At 45.2% G+C, this 20033-nt stretch overlaps 1 protein-coding gene across 3 annotated transcripts; it reads left to right on the top strand.

Annotated features, from left to right (window-relative positions):
* Positions 1–9230: 9230 nt before the first annotated feature.
* On the top strand, positions 9231–17796 carry CHAMP1 (chromosome alignment maintaining phosphoprotein 1). Of its 3 annotated transcripts, XM_084302182.1 has the most exons (3): positions 9231–9279; positions 14190–15653; positions 16428–17796. In XM_084302182.1, exons 2-3 carry the CDS (start codon positions 14253–14255, stop codon positions 17070–17072), a joined length of 2046 nt encoding a protein of 681 aa, XP_084158308.1. In that variant the 5' UTR covers positions 9231–9279; positions 14190–14252; the 3' UTR covers positions 17073–17796. The 3 variants fall into 3 exon arrangements, with proteins under 3 accessions (XP_084158308.1, XP_084158306.1, XP_084158307.1); XM_084302180.1 differs by having other exon boundaries at positions 14190–17796; XM_084302181.1 differs by lacking the exon at positions 9231–9279 and adding an exon at positions 10172–10251 and having other exon boundaries at positions 14190–17796.
* The last annotated feature ends 2237 nt before the right edge of the window (positions 17797–20033 follow it).

Raw genomic sequence — 20033 nt, forward strand, 5'->3', positions numbered from 1 at the left:
GAGAGCTTTATTTCCACAATAGCGACTTTGTGTTGCAAATTCAGCTTCGCTGAAAGTGGATCCAGCTTCCCTGAGAAATGGGAATTGCGGCTGGGTACGCCACAGCTGACTTGGGTGCCATCTGCTTTCTTGCTTTTAAAGTACAACGTGCTCTGTTTAATAAAGATCTCCACCAGCTTGACAGCCTCGCTGAATCGCTGGCCTGTTTCTTACTGGGTTCCCAGGTCATCGACATTTTGGGGCATGGAAATCTCCTTGCCTGTTAGGCTCGGTTCTGCCACGAACTATTGTGTTAAGGGAAGCTGATGCGGGATGTAAATATTCAGTAAAAAAATCTGCGTTCGCGCCTGTAGCAGTTTGAAAGAGAAGCTGATTCGATTCCAAAACATCATTCTGACAACTCCGCGTTCAATTTTTTAAACACGTTCTGCTGCTTATTTGTATTTAAAAACAAATGGCTCTGAGTTGTTTCCAGTCTTTGGAGGTCTGTGGCTTACCACGCTAGGTGCTCTAAGCCAACATTCCTCTTCGAACCACGCGCAGTTTCTCTGCTGGCTTTTTAATGAATGGCCCAAACAAGGGTGTGTGTTGTACACATGACAAAAACCACCCACTGTGTGCAAATTTATGGTGAATAAAAAAAAAAATCACACCACAACTCACCACCACCACCAAATAAAAACAAACCGCCACCACCACACCAAAAATAACACTTTAAAAGGAAAACAAAACAAAACAAAACAAAACAAAAAAACTCATTTAGCACCCCCTCTGCCCCAACCTCATGTAACACAGAATGTTAAAAATCAGATGGGAATATGAGTTGCAGGTTGGTGGTTTGAGTCTTAAATGATGAGAGGAGGAACTTAACAGTTCTTGAGTGATAATTATTTAACTCTGTTTCCTTTGAAAGAAAGAATCTGTGAAACAAACGGGAAACCTTCTGAGCCTTACCTGAGCATTACCTTACCAAGTGACCTAAAAGAATGCACTCTATCTCCTCTGCAACCATTCGGGGTTTGCCAAGTTCATTAGCTTCTTGAAGACCACAAATACCAGCTTCTTACCAAGAGCTTGTTCATCTTTTAACAGTTTAACTCACTCCCAAGCCTCTTTACTGCTGCATAACTAAATATATATATATATTTTCCAGCTGTATTTCATGACTTACACTTCACTAAGCCACACCTCGTGCCATTTGCAAATCTCATTGACAACTATGTCCATAAATACTACCAGAAGGTCGCTGCTGCTGCATATATAAACGTTGCAGTCTTTTGATCTAAGCTGACACACTCACAGAAGATCTCAGATAGCAATCGTCAAGGCAGGGATCTCTGCCTAATACCAGCAGGCTTCCAGGGAGCAGCTTTGATGAGAAAGATGAAATGCTCTCTGAAAGGGCAAGGACTACTCTGAGAGGGGTTTTTAATGCTGCTATGAAAATGGTGTACTGACTGAAGGTCCAGGCAGGAGCTGTATTTGCCTCCTGTATGTGCAGGGAGGAGACAAAAAAGATGCAGAAATGAGAAGCTCTTTTTTGTTGTTGTTGTTTCATCTTCATAAATATTTATATATTCTGAAGCCAAACATGAATATTTGAATAAAATCTGTAGGATTTTAAAAAAACAAAAACAAAAACAAACAGGATCTCAGTTGCCAGCTCTTGTGAACATGGAGAGAAAATAATGTTAGGAAGATTCAGCTGGTGAAACAGAGGGTTCTGATTATCCACAGCATGAGGCACCTGGTCTGTTGCTGCTGATCTGCATCTAGGCCTCTGTTTTGTATTGCTTTCTATCTCTGTTTACCACAGCAAAAGAGACACTTCTACTAAACGTACCCGATTTGAAATTCCACCTCACATTGTTTCTTAACAGCGAGCTGGAGAATGAGCACCGAAATCTGAGCAGTACTTACAGCGTTACCCGCTGCAGTTTTTTGCGTGTTTTTGACAGCTGTCGAAAACCATCAGTATCTAGAAATATGTGAACAACCAGGCTCTAGGGCATTTGCACTAGGAAATCATACTGCCTCTGACATGAATTAACTGCGCACTCCAGCGTGCTGTTGCCAAAGACATTCCTCATTGGCTTTGCTGCAAAGAAAAGAAGACAGAGAAGAACAAATAGAAAATGATCTTTACATAACCTGATTATTTATAAACATGATCATGAATGCAACAAGGCTGGGTTAGGAATATGCGAATACATCAGAGTTAGGAGGACAGAGATTGGGAGAGGGACTGCAGAGGAGAAAATAGACTGGGCCATTTCCGTGTATGTTGATGAGAAAGAGGAAGCACGAGCTGATGGCGAGCTAGACGCTGGCTGTACATGGAATTGTGGAGAGGCTGGGGATGGTTGTGACTGAAAACTTGTACGAAGTGTGGACACAGAAGCTGGATGGGGAGCAGCCCCATGACTGGTGAGGGGCCTGGAGAACAAGGCTTACAAGGAGCGGCTGAGGGAGCTGGGGTTGTTCAGCCCAGAGAAGAGGAGGCTCAGGGGTGACCTTATCGCTCTCTATAGGTACCTCAAGGGAGGCTGTAGCGAGGTGGGGGTTGGCCTGTTCTCCCACGTGCCTGGTGACAGGACGAGGGGGAATGGGCTTAAGTTGAGCCAGGGGAGTTTTAGGTTAGATGTTAGGAAGAACTTCTTCACTGAAAGGGTTGTGAGGCATTGGAACAGGCTGCCCAGGGAAGTGGTGGAGTCACCATCCCTGGAAGTCTTTAAAAGACGTTTAGATGTAGGATATGGTTTAGTGGAGGACTGTTAGTGTTAGGTCAGAGGTTGGACTCTGGGATCTTGGAGGTCTCCTCCAACCTAGATGATTCTGGGATTCTGTGACTGGTCCTGCTGGGTCCCAGCTCCCATATCGACTGATTTTGTACATACACCTACACAGCCTTCAGGTAGGAAAGAGGGTTGGCAAGCCCCACAGTCATTTTCCAGTGGTGGGAAGGGAAAGGAGGGACTTGCTGTTCAAAGGACTTCTCATTCATGGAGGAGAACAGAAGAGAAAAAGCAAGGATGTGCTGGGTGCTGCATGTCCATGGGTTGCAGACACACTGTACCTGGTCGATCCTCAATCCCAGTTCAGGCTCTGGAGCCTCTGCAGGATCAAGATTTGCAGATGCTGCCCCATATTAGTTCATTCACAGCGCCGTAAATATATCTTCATTATCCTTTTAGTGTTCTACTGGACGTAGTAAACGCCTTATGAAACTGAAAGCAGTTTCACAGATGTTTCCTTAATTTACAATGCTACCCTCCAACACAAACATTAAAGATGAATCTGTATTGAAAACTTTTAAGTTCTTTATTTAAAGATTGAATACCTAAGAAAAATGTACTTGGAAATGCATTATTGTAGGGCACAAACATATTTAATGGATATTTAAGACACACATTCTATCACTTAACGATTTCGCTATAGCTACAGTGTTAGGCAACAGCTTTACTGCTCTGTTCATTACAGTTGTTGCCATGTAATGAGAACAAAAAGGCAATTCCAGAAATCTGGAGGTCTAAGAGAAAGTAATTTAGAGGCCTAAAAGAATGAAATAAAATAGATGTCTTGCTTGGTTATACTCCATGCCTTCAAATTGCTAATGTTTTCATCAAGAGAGAAAATTCACAGGTGGATATGAAAACTTTTTACATTTTTGATTATGTAAAAATATAATCTGGAATTGCAAAGTATATGCAAAATATGTGCAATAATGTTAACTGAAAGTGGGGATACTCATGAGGATTTAACATGATTTCTTAAAACAAATGAAGTCCACAGATGTAGAGAAAAAAATTCTTAACAAGTTAGGAAAAAGAAGTGCAACCATAGAATACAAATTAGGACTTACTCGCTAGGGCTGTGACCTCTAACACATTATTTATTCTGTGTTTTCTAGTGCTATACTTGCTCCATAATTGCAAAAAAAAATCTTTATGGAGTTTCTTCGTCTCTTTTGGCAAAACCTTCTCTTGATCAGGTTGCAGGGAAGTCTTCCAAGTACTCCAGATCACCTGCAGAAATCAGAAGCAAGAATAAAGAACGTAATGAGAAACAGTTTGGCCAAAAACAAATGTAATAAATGGGGTCCACATGGTTTATTTGGAATTTAATTACTTGCTCCATGCTAAATGGAAATTATTAGATGAACTATAGAAGCTGGAAATTGATAGGAGAACTGTGAAGTAGGTGAAAGAACTGGCAAACCAGAGAAAGATAAAACCTCAAGATGAAATGAGAACCACACGGAACCAGGCTATTAGCTGGCTTTGTGTTGACTGAACACCATATTTTCATGAATGAGGCAGGAGTCAGCTTGGTGTTTTTTTGTTTGTTTGTTTGTTTTTTGTTTGTTTGTGTTTGTTTGTTTGTTTTTGTTTTTGTTTTATTTTGTTTTGTTTTAGAAATAAAAACTGTATAAAATGTGATAGTGCAAAATGCAAGTACCAGCAAGAGTGCTCTTCCACAGTAGGACGTGGTTCTGTAAACCTACAGCTTCACAGCATTTTTTCCTGAGACCTCCCCTGGGCCACCCAAAAAGCTGCTTATCGGAGTTCAAGAAAGAAGCTTTCAAGCTGGAAGAAGGTAGCAGAGCAGATAAAGAAGGAGGGAAGACTAAACAAGATCTGATGACAAGTGCCCGCTCCTACGTCCATGTCCTGTATTCTAAATGAAATGAATCTGAGCCATCACAACACCAGCCAACATGTAGGAACCCCTCCATGGTCTACAGGGCTGTGGTGTTGGTTTCCCCTCCTCTAGAGCAACACCAGGTACAGACACTTAGCCACAACTGCTGAAAAAAAAAAATACTGCTTCTATAAAGGTGACCTGTGAGGTGTGACAGATCCCTGCGAAATGCCACCTGACGTTACAGCTGATCAGAGAGACAGATGCCAGCTTTTCTGAAAACTCTAGAGGGTTTAGCTAAGATTTCGGTTTGCTGAGGTTTATAAGCAGTTTCTGTTTAAAAGTGAAAGCAAAAGCTGTTTGGAGGGACTTCTGGTTTCCATGAGCTGTAAACCTGGGATACTCACGTGGCAAATGTTGACAACTTCTGTATCAAGCATGTTTAAATGTGGAGTGATATTTTAAGGTGGATAAATTCCTTCTCAGATTGATTCAGCTCCTTTTAAGGACAGGAATTAAACTCTTCTGTCTGAGTTGCTTTTAAAAATATCCTTGTGCCAGAAGACCCAGAAAAGAAAGCAAATTACTGCTGTCACCAAACTCTCAGCTATTTCAATTTTTGATTATGGATGTTTCACTTGGTGCTATTGAGTTTTTTTTTTTGTATGTGCATTGTTCTATGAGGTACTGTTGTTCAAACAAAACCACAAAGGACTTTCAAGCACCAGCAGAATGGAAGCATCGTCGAACTTCACACTTGTAAAAGAAATGTAAATTTGTGCTTTCTCTGGAGAAACATTTACCGTCAGAATCCTCCTCAGCAGGCAAGCGAGAGCGTTCAATTTAAATTACAGGATTAAAATTATGTCACTTTTCACAACATCTTTTGCCATTACTATAAAGCCAGAGCTGTTTGACAGCTTCCCAGGGTGCTGAGCAGTTTTAGCACCAACAGAGACGTTCATTTCCAGAAGTGTAACAGTGCAATAAACTTTTTTTTTTTTATTAGTTGGCATCAGCATCAGCGAATGCTCGAGTGCTCACCTGCATCCTGACTTATTCTGCCTCCTCACCTTGGCACTGGTGGTTTATGACTGGGTGGTTTACTGCCAAAAACAGGCATTTAGTGCCTGGGTGTGAAACCTTGATGCTGGAGGATGACCAAGCTCCCGATCATGGCACCACTTCCCTGCAGAGCTTCTAGTCCTGGTGTGCTTTCTGTAAGGTAGTCAAAAGTGTGGAAAAAACACAATTATTCAAATTATGTTTGGTAATTGTGGAAAGTTAGTCTGAGCCAAATATTCATGGGGATGGCTGAAAGTATTTTCACGTTTTCTTGACTGAAGGCAGACTGAGAAGCTCCATGTGACAAACGACTTCTCTGGGTTTTACCATTAGAAAACATTATTTAAATATGTTTTTAAGAGATTAATATGAAACGATGAGTTCCACAGCGCTCATTTCCAAGGCACTGTGCAGATCTTGGCTCCACCAGGCATTCACTAGCCCACCGGTCTCTTCCTACAACAGAAAGCCACCATCTGAACACGAGGAGCAGTGGCCAGCCAGCAGCTGGGTTTGGTGGTTTTAGCCCAGCAGGCACAGAGCTGTGGAGAAAACCAAAGGTCTTCAAAACAGAGTGGTGTTGTAACACAGTGTGTAAAGAGCCACTATTTATACAAAACTTGCCTCCTTCCAGTTTCGTTGCATTCCCCCTTGTTCATTCAGTGGACGTAGTTACCATGACCTCCCACACCAGTTGCTCTGTGTTGCGGTCAACTCCTTTCCCAGCAGAGGAACTCAAGCCCTCTGAATTATTCCCAAATTATTGGATGGACACTGCTCTGCACCTCTGATCATCCTTGTTGCCCTTCTCTTTACCCCTTCTTGCCAGACTCCCACTAAACCAGATGGGAAGCTGGAGTAGCATTCAATGTTACTCGCATGGTCTTACCAAGATACACAAGATACTCCTCTTCAACCCAATTTTGGTACCTTTGCAAGCCTTTCTGCTTTATCTCACCATGATTGAGCCTCTTCACAAGCCTTTGGTGAGACACCTCGTTGACTCTCAGCTGTAAATCTAAGAGAACGAACTGAATCCCTCTTGTCCACTTGCTTTCTGTACCCCTAAAAGATGTCTACAGATCTTTCTCTTCCAAAAGGCACGTTGCACCCCTCCTGACATCACACACGTGTCAATATTTTTATTCTGTTACAGTGGGTTTGTGTTTGTTTGTTTTTAACATAAATCGTCCTGGTAGATGTCCACATCGATCTACTGGTCTAAAAACTCTGACCCCAGGGAAATTATTTTTCAGAATTGGTGTCAGACTATCACCCTGGCATTTTCTTGATTCCAGATTCAGTTTTAAGTGAAAGATCAGTTTATGTTTCAGCCATTTCAGCCTTTCAAAAGAGGTCCTTTATATAGGCTTCCTTAAGCTCCTAGTAAGAATACAGATAAAATTATTATTAATAATAATAATATAAAAATAAAATAAAAGAAATCCCAGGCCTTACTTCCTCTGCTTCCTTCTAAAGGATTTATTGACCATACTCTCTGGCAGGCTTTCTGCTACTGATGATTTTGTAAAATGACTTTCTATTAGTTTTTTTATCTTATATTTCTTTGTTGTTGTTGAATCTTTATATCAAAAATAAATTTGTGACATTTAATGTAAGTAAATATAGTTGATATACTGTTATTATAGAAATAGTTGATATATTGAATGCTGCTTAAATTATCTGTATATGTTCCTCATGTGGAAGCCTATGTACAGATGTTAGCATCATCCGAATATTACAACTACACATACAAGAGCCATGGCAAAATCTGCTCAGCTTAACTGGATTTATTGTAAGAACTGGAAAACACCATTGAAATTTCTTCCAAAGACAGTATTTTCGACTCTGTGCCACAAATTAACGGAGGGCAGGGGAGCATTTTGGATCACCATACTCTTACTCTGTTAAATTACTTTCCTATAACCATTCACTGTTTGCCCCTGTTGCACTTTTCTTAGGACAGGTTTCTGCAGAAAGAGAACCTAAGAACAAGGGAGGAAAGGAGTCATCACAAAATTATTAAAGGGAAAATGGTAGTGACAGTAACAACTACTGTTCTGCGGAGACTCTTCTGAAATGTTAATGTTTTTGTAGTATGCAAGAGTGTTGCATGAATCAATGAAAGGCAGCATGATCCTGCCCTAGGTTTTGTAAACTTTCTGAAGGACTGAATCCTGGAATCCTTTAATCCTGGAGAGCTGAGCTTTGCTGATGAAATCTGCATCTAAGACACAGTACCCAAAAATATTTAGCAAAAGACCAATTATTTATTCAGAAGTGCTAAACAAACGTCCAATAGTCAGGAGATAAAAAACACCAAAGGCACAAGAATGGATATGGCCTTACAGAATCCTGTTGAGAACAGGAGGTAAGTTTGATTTTCTGGACAGGACCTCTCATGCAACCTGATGTCTGTACCTGTGGTATGGGCACTTGTGTAGGCTGGAGAAGTGCAATTTTTAAGAATATATAAGTCTAACAACAGCAGCAATGTACTAAACATGCTGCTGGGAGGCACTGGAGCACTGTAGGACCATCCAATGAGAGTTTTATTTGTGGCTGCCCGAACCAAATATTGATATTAAAATGTCAGCCAAAATAAATAACGCAAAGGTCTTGGAACAGGCAGAACTAAACACGACCACACAAATAATGTAAAGGGGAAAATCGTCTCATCTTGGCCAAACAGTGAGCTTCATCCCATGCTGATTTAAGTAATCCTATGATAAATGGAAGTCTGATATGGAAGGACCCTTCCTGGTGTGATACTGGGGCCAACAAAAATAGAAAGGTTGAGCAAGTGCAGTGAATCCAGCCAGCAGGGTTCTGCAGGGCGCAGCTCTGGTGGTGAATGGTATTTACATGATGGTTTAAAAAAGTGATGTATTGTATATATTGCATTGTATTGTGTTGTATGGTATTGTGTTGTGAAGGTGCATTGTGTTGTGTTGTACAAGTGTGCTGCATTGTGTTGACAAAGGATTCCCGGCTTTGATTCCTGTGAATGAAAACACAGCCGTGTCAGGTGTTGCTGAAAATGTCTGATGGGGACTGACGAAAAATTCCATCAGAATCCAGGAAGAGATTCCAAATTCGATACCATTGGGGTGTATAACAGGGTATTGGGAAGGGAGCTGCGGGAAGATGCTGGAGCAGAGCACCCCGTGAGGGATGCCAGCGTTGTAAATGAAACTCGTGCATGCGATTTAATTCTGGGAAAGGAGGTAAAAAAGGAAAGCAAACCACGCCGTCACGCTGCGTGCGGGCGGACCCCAGCCCCAGGCGGCCATGAGGGCGCTGCCACCCCCCCCTCCCTCCCCCTCAACGGCCGCCCAACCGCCCCAACGGCCGCCGCGCGAGCCGCCTCCCCCGCCCCTCAGGGGCGGCGCCACGTGACCCAGCCGGGCCGGGGGAGCAGGGGGCGGGGAGCGGCGGCGAGTGGGCGGGGCCTCGCCCGCCGTCGGCGCCTTCCCATTGGCTGGCGGCCGCGCTCCTCCTCCTCCCCCCCCCTCCCGGCGCCCCCGTAAGCCCCGCCCCTCCCCGGCCCGGCGGCCCGGCGGCGCCTCAGCGGTGAGCGGGGGGGGTTGGGGGGGGGCGGGTAACGGCCGTTGGGGGGGGCGGGAAAATGGCCGTTGGCCGTTAGGGGGGGGGCGGCCGCCCTGAGGCGAGGAGCGGCGGCGGGCGGCGGGGCCGGGGCACGGCGGGGGCTCGCAGGCCGTGGCCGGGCTGTGTCCGGCGGCGGGCAGCCGGGTGGCTCCGTGCGGGAGGCAGGGGGCTGCGGGGCCGGCTGCTGGGGGGTGGCCGTGATCTGTGGAGAGCCCGCGGGGGGTGCTTGGGGTGCCTGGTGTCGCGCCCCGGGCTCGTTCTCCCCTCAGCACACAGGTCGAGAGGCTGCAGGGCAGCGGGACAGCCGCCGCCGTCGCCTCCCCGGAGCCATCCGCACGTGCCTTGGCTCTCCGTGGCCCTCCGAAGCGCTCTGTGACGGGAAGCCAACGGCACCGCCTCGCACAGCGACATCCCGCCCGAGGATGGGGTCTGCGCGCTTATTTTTCATGCCCGGTGATGTTTGACCAAGTCCAGCGATGGTTGCTGGTGGAGCATGGCATGTATGGGTTGTGTGGTGGCTGGCAGGTGGGTTGGGAACACGCAGGTTCTTGTGGACCCTGTGGTGCTGCCTCTCTTGCTCCCAGTGCGTTGGGGCTGACCCCCTCATCTCCCACTGACCCGCTCACCTCCCGCTCTGACACACCACAGGGGTGGTTATGTGCGGCTCCCTTTGGCAGCCAGACTCTTGTTCTGTCAGCCACAGCGCCGGGATGGAGCTTGAGGAGAAGCATCACGTTGCCACCAGGCTGCTGGCTACTTCTCGGCACTGCAGCAGCGTGGCACTTTCCCTTTTGCTTAAGCACAGCAGCAGCCTGGATCCGCTCCTGCTCGTAGCGACAGCGATGCAGCGGTGTCCAGATGTGCTGGGAACAAGCTTTATGGTCTTCACCGACAGAAGATGTGGCTGAGCTGTTTGCCTGTGGAAAAGCTTCCAAGGTTTGCTGATGGAAACAAATGTCCATCGTCGCTTTGCAGTGACGGTGCTCATCAGGGTTGAATTGTGAAGGTGGCCCTCTGTAAAGGGAGGAGGGTCATCACAGGAGGAGCATTCCTAGGAGTAGGGGCTTACTTCATCCTTTGTTTCATGAACCCAATCACCGCTGGAATGGCGTTGTGCACATCAGGAGGAGGTTGCTGGAAACCTCCACTTCTTGCTAGTGCGTTCGTTGCCTGTTGTTCTGAGGTTATGTGGATGGCAATGCCATTTTTAAGTCCCACTGGGTGTGGAGAAACCAGTGTGGGCACTGGCATCACCGACGTGTGTTGCACATCCTCGTTCCCTGCTTGTGGCTCACCGAGGTTGATTCTTTGTCAAGAGGAGAAAAGGCACAGCTCCTTCTGTCAGTGACAACCAGGATGGTCTGATCTTGAAGAACGATGCGGCAGGCAGACTACTTGTTGCAGCGTTCTGAAATCCTGCGTGTCACGCTAAAAACAACCTGTAATTTTCTGTACTCGCAGGCAGCGTAGATCTGTAGCTCCGAGCCCTTCGTTGCTTCCCTCTGGCACTGCCTCGTGACAATCACAGCTTATCCGCTGTACAGGAGAGATGCAAGGGTAGATTAAATGTTGCGGTACCGAGGGTAGGATGTTTGTTAAAATAACAATAATCTGAGATGATTAGTGGATGTGTAGTGATGGAACTGAAACGGGGTTGAGCAGCGGAGACATTTTGTTAGCTGCTGGAGCCATTGTGTTGTGCCACCCGCTGGTGGGATGCTCGCTGAGGCTGGGTGTCTCCTGCAGATTCCTTTTGTGCCACTGGGAGGATCTTTGACCTCTCTGTGGAGAGAGGGGAGAGCCTGTGGCTGGTGGTATGAACCTTTGAACGTAGGCTCTAGACATGAGTGGAAGAAGGGAATGAGGACAAATGTCTGGTGGAGCAGCAGCAGAGGCTTTTCATGTCTCAGAGAAAGTCTGGAGAAGTCTTGGCTGCCTTTAGCTAAAACCTGGTATTACAAGCTCCAGAATCTCAGCACTGGTTTCCTCTGTAATCAGCACCTTGTCGTGAAGTGAAGGCAGGATGTGGACACAGGACAAGCCTAAATGCTGGGTTACAAAGCCAAACGTGGTGCCTGGTGGCCGTGTAGGAGAAAGTACCCCAAACTCTTCAACATTGCTTGATTGTCAACCTTTTAACATCTGGAGGAGCAACTTCAGGCTGCCCAGAGAAGCTGTGGCTGCCCCATCCCTGGAGGTGCTCAAGGCCAGGCTGGATGGGGCTGTGGGCAACCTGGGCTGGTGGGAGGTGTCCCTGCCCATGGCAGGGGGGTGAAATTAAATGTGCTTTAAAGTCCCTTCCAACCCAAACCTTTCTGTGATGCTATGAAAAGAGTGGAAGAGATTACTTGGTAAACTTTGTTATATGCTGTGGTAAACACCGTTTGAGGAGACTTGTTGTTGTTGTTGTTCTCTAGAGGAAAGAAAACAGAATTCAGAATTACCACCAATTTCGAATTCTCTTCCAGTTCTGAAGATGTGATTAGTGCAGCATGTTGGTACTGTCCTAATTATGTTCTGCTGAGCTCTGGCTAAAACATTCTTGTTCTATAGCTCATATGAGCACTGGTTTTGGCTTTCAAATTGAAACCTCCCCTGTCATTGCTCCAAATCCCCCAATGGAAAAAAACAAAACAACACAAAACCAACAACACACACACTAATTCCTAAGGACTTTTAGGACTTTAGGAGTGTTAGGACATGGCTTGCTGTGGGTTTTTCCAACAAGTTGTTTGCTATTGCAGAGAAATAGGCCGTTGAGCGCTATCGGCTTCCTGTTTTGTTTTGCTCTTTTACTGTGATACAGAATTTGTCCTAAGATGTTGTGGAGTGTCTTGTGGTCAACAATGACTGTGTTAGGGACTCCATTTTGCTGGGTTTTGCAGCTAAAAGCCTTCTGCATGGCTGCTGATAGTGCTGGAAATGAGCAATTCATACCCAAAGGGCCCTTCCAGTTCAGGCACTAGAGCAGTGCGATGACTTCTCATCGGGTGTAGATGGCGCCCAGTCAGATGCTGTTTGTTTCTCTCATATACATAAAGTAAGGTTCCTCCAGGCTCTACCCATGGACCTCGATTCCTGATTGGAATTCAGTCTTATTTCTTCAAAAAGCTGCCTCTTCCTGTGATTTAATGCAAACTGCTTATATACAGCACATGCTAAGAGGCCGTTCCTTGAGCAACTGAACTGGAGAACCTTTATTCTTGTGGATTTGTGCCCCCCGCTCCTCAGCCAGTTCCCCTTTTCTATTTTTGCTGTGTCCGTGTCCTGCCTTAACAGCACCACTACTCTGTTTTCATCCTGTCCCTGCTCCAAACCAGCTCACCTCTGCAGTGTTTTTAATTCCTTCCCTTTTCCCCTAATTATAACCCGAGCCAGCCACTGCTTGTTCTGCAGGCTTGCCAGCTATTTGCATACTGACCATCCAGGTACCGATTACGGGCTAAACAAAGCCCGTAACTGTTAAGTGAAATCTTCATCCTTTACCACCTCAGTGGAGACACTTCTTTACCTTTCTACTCTTTACTGAATTCCATGAAAGTTGCAGAAATTCAGCCTGAGACTGTATTACTCTGTCCAGTTTGGTTGGCATTTACTGAAGGGCAGCGTGTTTGCGTGTGTCTCATTTCCATAAGAAACCAGGGCTTAAAATACTTTAGGAATAACTTAAGAAAACTTGCATTAGATGCACGTTTTTAGATTTATTATTCTCATATATGTGTTTAGGCAGGAAAAACGTTGTCAAATTGACACAAAAACTCGTGTTTTGAAACAGCGTGTCTTATCAAAACCCCAAATTAGGTCGGCATGTTAGGACATAATACCTGTTTAATTTGACATTATGAGGAAAAACAAACAAACAAACAAAAAGTTCAATACACATGAATATTGAGAAATGTCCAAATATGCTTTTATAGCATAGCGAGAACTCTTGTATTTTAGGTGACAGTGACACAACGTGGTTAGTCTTTGTCTTCTGTCTATTGCTGTGGCTAATGTGGGTAACTTTTTATTGTAGGTAATGGACTCTTGCCAAATCATTACAATTTATTTGCATTTCAGATGCTGCTTTTTTTTTTTTGAGGTCTAATAAAAACAGTAATTTTGAGAATTTTCCATCCCATCCCCAAACAAACATGGTTTGCATACAGAGGGCTGTCAACTGCACAAATGGGAGAAAAGTCACTGCTTTTTTTTTCTTTTTGGAGAAACAGTATTTTTTAGGGCAGCAAGATGAAAAAATGGAGTGGGAATATTTGTTCTCATAATGGATAAAGTTTTATGAGCAGCACCTTTTATTTTTCATGGAATTAGTGAAATGAAAATAGTGCTTGACAGGAAAGAAGAGCCTATGCTTTATGCTACCGTTTTCTCCTTGAAATTGTTTTTTTTTTTCTAGCTTTATCAAAACCAGCTGAGTTGTTTGGAAATTTTATGGTGAAGATGCAGTTTTGAAATGGTTTTATTTCAGTGGCACTGTTTCAAAGTACTTTCTGATTTCAGTTTACGCGCATGATGTAAACAAAAACACTTCCAATCTGGGAAGAAAGAACAACTGAGAAAGCGAGTCGCGTTTATCAAGCGGAATCTAAACTTAGCTCTTCCTTACCTGGGCTCTTCTGGTTTACTTGTGGAGTTTTTCCATCGATAGGGAGGCCTGCTGTTAAACACAGGCGTTGTTTTCTGCTGATGTATGATGGCTTGGAAAAGGTGGAGAAGCCGATATTTGGATTTCCTTATGGAGTAGTTAGTACTCCTGCAAGAGTAACGCTTTCTAAAACGGGAGGGAAGCACAGTCAGGTATTTAAGAACGACAAATAGCTGACATTAACACTGAGAGCTAACTGTACAGATTTTTTTTCCCTTTATTGCAGGAACTCTGAAGCTTGCGCTTTAAAAGGGGAAGTGCTGTGAACGCTGGGACTGGCTGTAGAAAAATGGACATGTTGCAGATACTGCGCAAAACCACAGAGCGCCTAGAGTGCGACCACTGCAGCTTCAGAGGAACGGACTATGAAAACATACAGATTCACATGGGCACCATCCACCCGGAGTACTGCGATGAGATGGATGCTGCCGGCTTGGGTAAACTTATATTTTATCAAAAAAGCGCAAAACTGTTTCACTGCCACAAGTGTTTTTTTACCAGCAAGATGTATTGCAATGTGTACTACCACATCACAGCACAACACGCAGCACCTGCGAAATGGAATGAGGAGAGGAAAGAACAGGTAGAAGGCGATTCAGATTCCTCCAAAAAGAGCGGCTCCTCGGAGCCACAGAAACCTACCCTTTCCCCCGAGTCCCGCAAAGCTGCCCTTTCTCCCGAACTCCCCAGGTCTGAACCCGTTGTTTCCCCCAAGCTTCAGAAATCGTCAGGGTCTCCAGAGTCCCAGAAGTCAGCTCAGGGTACTTCCTCAGACCCGGAGAAGTCAGCCCAGGCCCCGTCCCCAGATCCAGAAAGGTCATCCCAGGCGGCATCTCCAGATGCAGAGAGGTTAGACTCGGCTGTGTCCCCTGACTCCCAGAAGCCGTCCCCTGCTGTGTCCCCAGACCCCCAGAAGCCAGTCTCTGGCGTGTCCCCAGACCCCCAGAAGCCAGCCTCTGCTGTTTCCCCAGACCCTCAGAAACCAGCCCCAGCGGTGTCACCCGAGCCCCGCCGCCACTCCCCGGCGGTGTCACCCGAGCCCCGCCGCCACTCCCCTGCCATGTCACCTGAGCCCCGCCGCCATTCCCCCGCCGTGTCCCCGGAGCCCCGCAGATACTCCCCAGGCGTGTCACCAGAGCCAAAGAAACCTCCTCCAGCAGTGTCCCCCGAGCCACGAAGGTATCCCCCAGCTGTGTCCCCAGAGCCCCGGCGGCACCCTGCCCAAACGCGCAGGCCTGCTTCGGCTTCCTCTCCCGAAAGCCGTCGGCCTGCTCCCGCCGTGTCGCCGGAGTCGTGGAGACCTGGTCCCACTGCTTCCCCCGAGCACTGGAGGTCTGCGCCCCATGAGATGCAGAAGTCTTCTGCTGTTTCTCCCTGGGCTTCAAAGCCCTCCATGTCCTTAGAGTCCCGGAGGTCCGCCCCTGAGTCCCGAAGGTCTGGCCCCGTTGCGTCGCCGGAGCCTAGGAGGCTTGTTTCTGACTCGTGGAAGTCTACGTCCTTTTCTGAATCCCAGAAGTCTACTCTCGTTTCTTCTGAGCCATGGAAACCCATCTCATCTGTTTACCCTGAAGGCTGGAAACCCGTCCTGTCCCCTGACACGTGGAAGCACTCTCCCTCCGTCTCTCCTGAGCTTCGGAAGTCTAGTCATGCTGTCTCATCTGACTCTTGGAAGCCTTCTTTCTTCCCTGAGGTTCGTAAGCCTTCTGCTTCGGTGTCTCCTGAATCTTGGAAACTCTCTGAGTCACGGAAATCTATGTTTTTTTCTGAATCTCAGAAGTCCACCTCTGCTGCTTCCTCTGAGGTTCAGAAACGGGGCCATTTCTCTGAACATCGGAAAAGAGCTCTGTTCCCAGAGTCTCGTAAATCTAATCCTGCTGTTGCTTCCGATGTCCAGAAACGCGCCTTCTTTTCTGAACCTCAGAATCAGGTGTCTACATCTGTTGCTTCTGCTGAAGGCCATAAGCATGCCTCATGTTCTGAAGCCCAGAAGTCAGCTCTTGTTTCTCCTGAGGTCCAGAAGCATGCCCTATTTTCTGAAGCCCAGAAACTTGCTCCCATTTCCCCTGAAATTCAGGAGCATGCTTCTTTTCCAGAGTCTCAGAAATCAACTTCTGAAATTCACAAACATAGCCTCTTCTCTGAGACCCAGAAACAGTTTTTTTGTGTTTCTTCAGAAACCCCCAAACAAACTATTTTTACTGACTCCCAGAAATCCCCTGATATTCAAAAACATGCTGTATTTTCTGAGATGCAGAAACCTGCTGCTTTTTTGTCTTCTGATGTCCAGAGACACACTGAAACCACTGTACCTTCTGAAATCCAGAAAAACATGCTGTTTTCCGAGTCTCATAAGTCTGTTGCAGGTTTTTCCTCTGAGCCCCAGACACCTAGTGAGTCTGGCGAGAGTGACTTTCTTTCTCAAAGTTTAGATGATCAGAAACCACTGGATGACTTGTTTTCACAGGACGAACAATCCATATTAGCCAAAGAATCCCCAGAAGACATGTTATACTCGTGCCCGAAAAAGAAGCCCCGGAAGGACACCCAGGAGAACTCGGATTCGGAGCTAAACAGCAGCGAGTGTGGGAAAACGGAGCTGGACTCGATGGAGCTGAAGGAGCAAGAATCCAACAGCGACCAAGAGCAGTATGATATGGAATCGGCTGATTACAGCAAGGAGAGCAAAATGGATGCCTCTACTCCCATCCAGCCGCAGTGCGTGCTGCAGTTTACCGAAGAGAAAGAGGCTTTCATTTCCGAGGAAGAAATAGCAAAATACATGAAGCGCGGCAAGGGGAAGTATTACTGCAAAATCTGTTGCTGCCGTGCCATGAAAAAGGGTGCTGTCTTGCACCACTTAGTCAACAAGCATAATGTTCAAAGCCCATACAAATGCAAAATATGTGGCAAGGCTTTTCTCTTGGAGTCTCTTCTTAAAAACCACGTTGCTGCTCACGGTCAAAGCTTGTTGAAGTGTCCACGGTGTAATTTTGAATCGAATTTTCCCCGAGGCTTTAAGAAACATTTAACCCATTGCCAAAGCCGTCATAGCGATGATACGCCTAAAAAACATTTGGACAGCCTCGAACCACTCGAAGAACAAATTTAACATGTTTTTTTCCCTTCCGCTAGAAACGCGGAATTTACAAAAGTGTTCAAAAAGTGTTGCTGTATGTTAACCGAGTAGTTTAGCTGATCTGGCAAGTCAGAAGATGCATGGTTTATTGTGCTATGTTTAACTTGTCTTATAGCTGTTTTACTGAAATGATTTGCAAATGGCAAAAGTCATTTGAAATACATGTTCATGTCTTTTTATTACCCATCAGTAGAGTCATTTTATTTTTTTGGATGTACTATGTTTTTGAAACCAAAATGGATACAATTAGTTTTGTAAAGATTTGTAAAACATACAGGCCATTAAGGACTGGAGAGGCAAGCAACCCTTATATTCCCATGAAGAATGAACATGTTTTTTCACATTTGTTAAATGTCTTATTTTTTAAAATGTTTTTATCAAATTCTTAAAAGGAAAGTTCTTACCAAATTAAATGTGAATGAGCCAGGCATGAGTAACTACCAGCTGTTCTGGAATGATTCTGCTCTGAGGTTGTAATTGAGTGTGTGGTCATTTGTGGGAAATTTCTTGCACTCAATTCTTTGTCTTTTCTCAGATTTTGAAGCATCATGGTACTGATTGTGATTCTGTATTTTGACCATGTTTTAAGCATGTACTAATATACATTAAATTGATGAATTAACGTCAGACTGTATAGCTCAGCATTTTCTCTTGATAATTCAGATGTTTGTAACGTCAGGAAAAAAATAAAATTCTTGTATCTGGTGAAATGTAATGCTTTAATCTTTTAATAATAAAAAAACAAAACACCAGACCTGGCGTTGGCCATTTCTTTTATTCCAGATGACGAGCAAAACCTTTCATGTCCAATGTATTTTAAGCTCTTTTGGCAGCAGAAGATGCAAATTTACCCTGGAGTTCTGCTCTGAATACTTCAACTTTCCAGTCTTCAGCTTAGGAAAGCAAGGTTTGCCTAAATTCCTGGTCTGCTTCAGATTTATTTATTTATTTATTTTAGATGTAAATGAGGGAAAACTTGAATGTGTAGTTATTTTGCATGCTTGCTTTTGTGCTATTTGCATATTAACTCTTCAAAAAAATAAGTATAATTCAGCAGGAGCATGGACTGTAAGTGGAGGTAGTTCAAGGAAAGTTTAATTTTCCTCAGGCTAAGTTTTGCCTAGACTTGAGCAGTTTTAAATATTGTCTTACACTGTGATGGTGGTGGGTCTTTTTTTGTTAAAAAATAAAAATGTCAAGGAAGGACTTGTTTGACTTGGAAGTGGTGTGTGACCTTTACAGTTTGATGCATCGCTGCTGACAGCTGCTTGTTTCTCTACCATGATCATGTACTCTTATCTCAGGGAATCCATCGTCAAGGCTTGATGCTTTTCCTTTCACTTTTTTTTTTTAATTATTATTTTTTTTAAACCAACTAACTGCATTGATTTTTTTTCTATGCTGATTCACAGGGCACTGAATCTCTTTGAATCTACATATGATGGTCACTCTCCAGTTTCTCCTAGTAGAAAATTTTGTAAAATCCTCATGGAAGTTGGACATTTCTGGTGTGCATGTTTTGGTGTCCAAACTCCTGTTTCACCCTTTCTTTACACGACACTAAGTTTGAGGTCCTTAAGATGTGTAGTAAGATCTGTTGGAATCTGAACTGACTGAGCTAATTTGTCTAACGAGCTATAGGACACCAATAAAAAGATCAGGTTGGGGACTTGCTGTTTCCCCTCAGATGACCTGTTGTAAATGCTGAGGAGATGGGTGAATATTCTGAGTATAAACAGTGATACTTTTTTATTTTTTTGGACATAAGAAAAATATAAGTGAAGCACTTCCAAGAATTACCAATGAAATAGTTTGTTTCAATTATGCCCATTGCTATACTTGAGACCTTGGGTAATCTCTGAAATAAAGTTGAAATTGTTGCTTATTTTGTTTTGTGTGTTAGAGTACAAAGCATGGAATTAACTCTCATTAGCCCACCAGTGTAATTTAGGCACACAATCAGAGGATATCCCAGGTTGGAAGGGACCCACAAAGATCATCGAGTCCAATTCCTGGCTCCACACAGGACCACCCGAAAATCAGCCCATGTGTCTGAGAGTGCTGTCTGAACACTCCTTGAACTCCGGCAGGCTCGGTGCTGTGCCCACTGCCCTGGGCAGCCTGTCCCAGTGCCCGACCCCCCTCTGGGTGCAGACCCTTTCCCTAACCCCCAGCCTGACCCTCCCCTGTCCCAGCTCCATGCCGTCCCCTCGGGTCCTGTCGCTGTCCCCAGAGAGCAGAGCTCAGCGCCTGCCCCTCCGCTCCCCTCGTGAGGGAGCTGCAGGCCGCCATGAGGCCTCCCCTCAGCCTGCTCTGCTCGGGGCTGAGCACACCAAGGGGCCTCAGCCACTCCTCATGTCTTGCCCTCCACAGGTGCAGAACCTGGCACTTGTTAAACTTCATGTGGTTGGTGACCGCCCATCTCTCTAATTTGTCCAGATCTCTCTGCAAGGCCTTACCACCATCGACGGAGTCAACGTCTCCACCCAATTTGGTATTGTCCATGACTTTGTCAAAAAACCTTCAAGTTCTACATCCAAATTGTTGATGAAAACACTGAAGGGGACTGATCCTAAAATGGATCCCTGGGGAACCCCGCCAGTGAGAGGTTGCCATCCTGATGTAACCCCATTTACAAGAACCCTCTGGGCCTGGCCTGTCAGCCAATTGTTCACCCACCTTATTGTGCTCTTATCAAACTGTATTCTGATCATTTGTCCAGGATACTGTGAGAGACAGTGTAGAAAGCTTTACTGAAATCCAGAAGGAGTACATCAACAGGCTTCCTTTGGTCAACAAGCTGGCAATTTCCTTGCCATAGAAGGAAATCCAGTTTGTTAGACACCACCTTCCCCTACTGAACCCTTGTTGGCTCTGACCGATGGCTGTGCTGTCCTTCAGGTGTTTTTCAACACTTTCCAGAATAATCTTCCC

Source organism: Netta rufina (assembly GCF_964035555.1).
Source record: "Netta rufina genome assembly, chromosome: 1".
NCBI lineage: Eukaryota > Metazoa > Chordata > Aves > Anseriformes > Anatidae > Netta > Netta rufina.

What these genes read in the sequence shown, in the direction of transcription:
- CHAMP1 (XM_084302180.1), top strand. Translation starts at nt 14,253, where the DNA reads ATGGACATGTTGCAGATACTGCGCAAAACCACAGAGCGCCTAGAGTGC.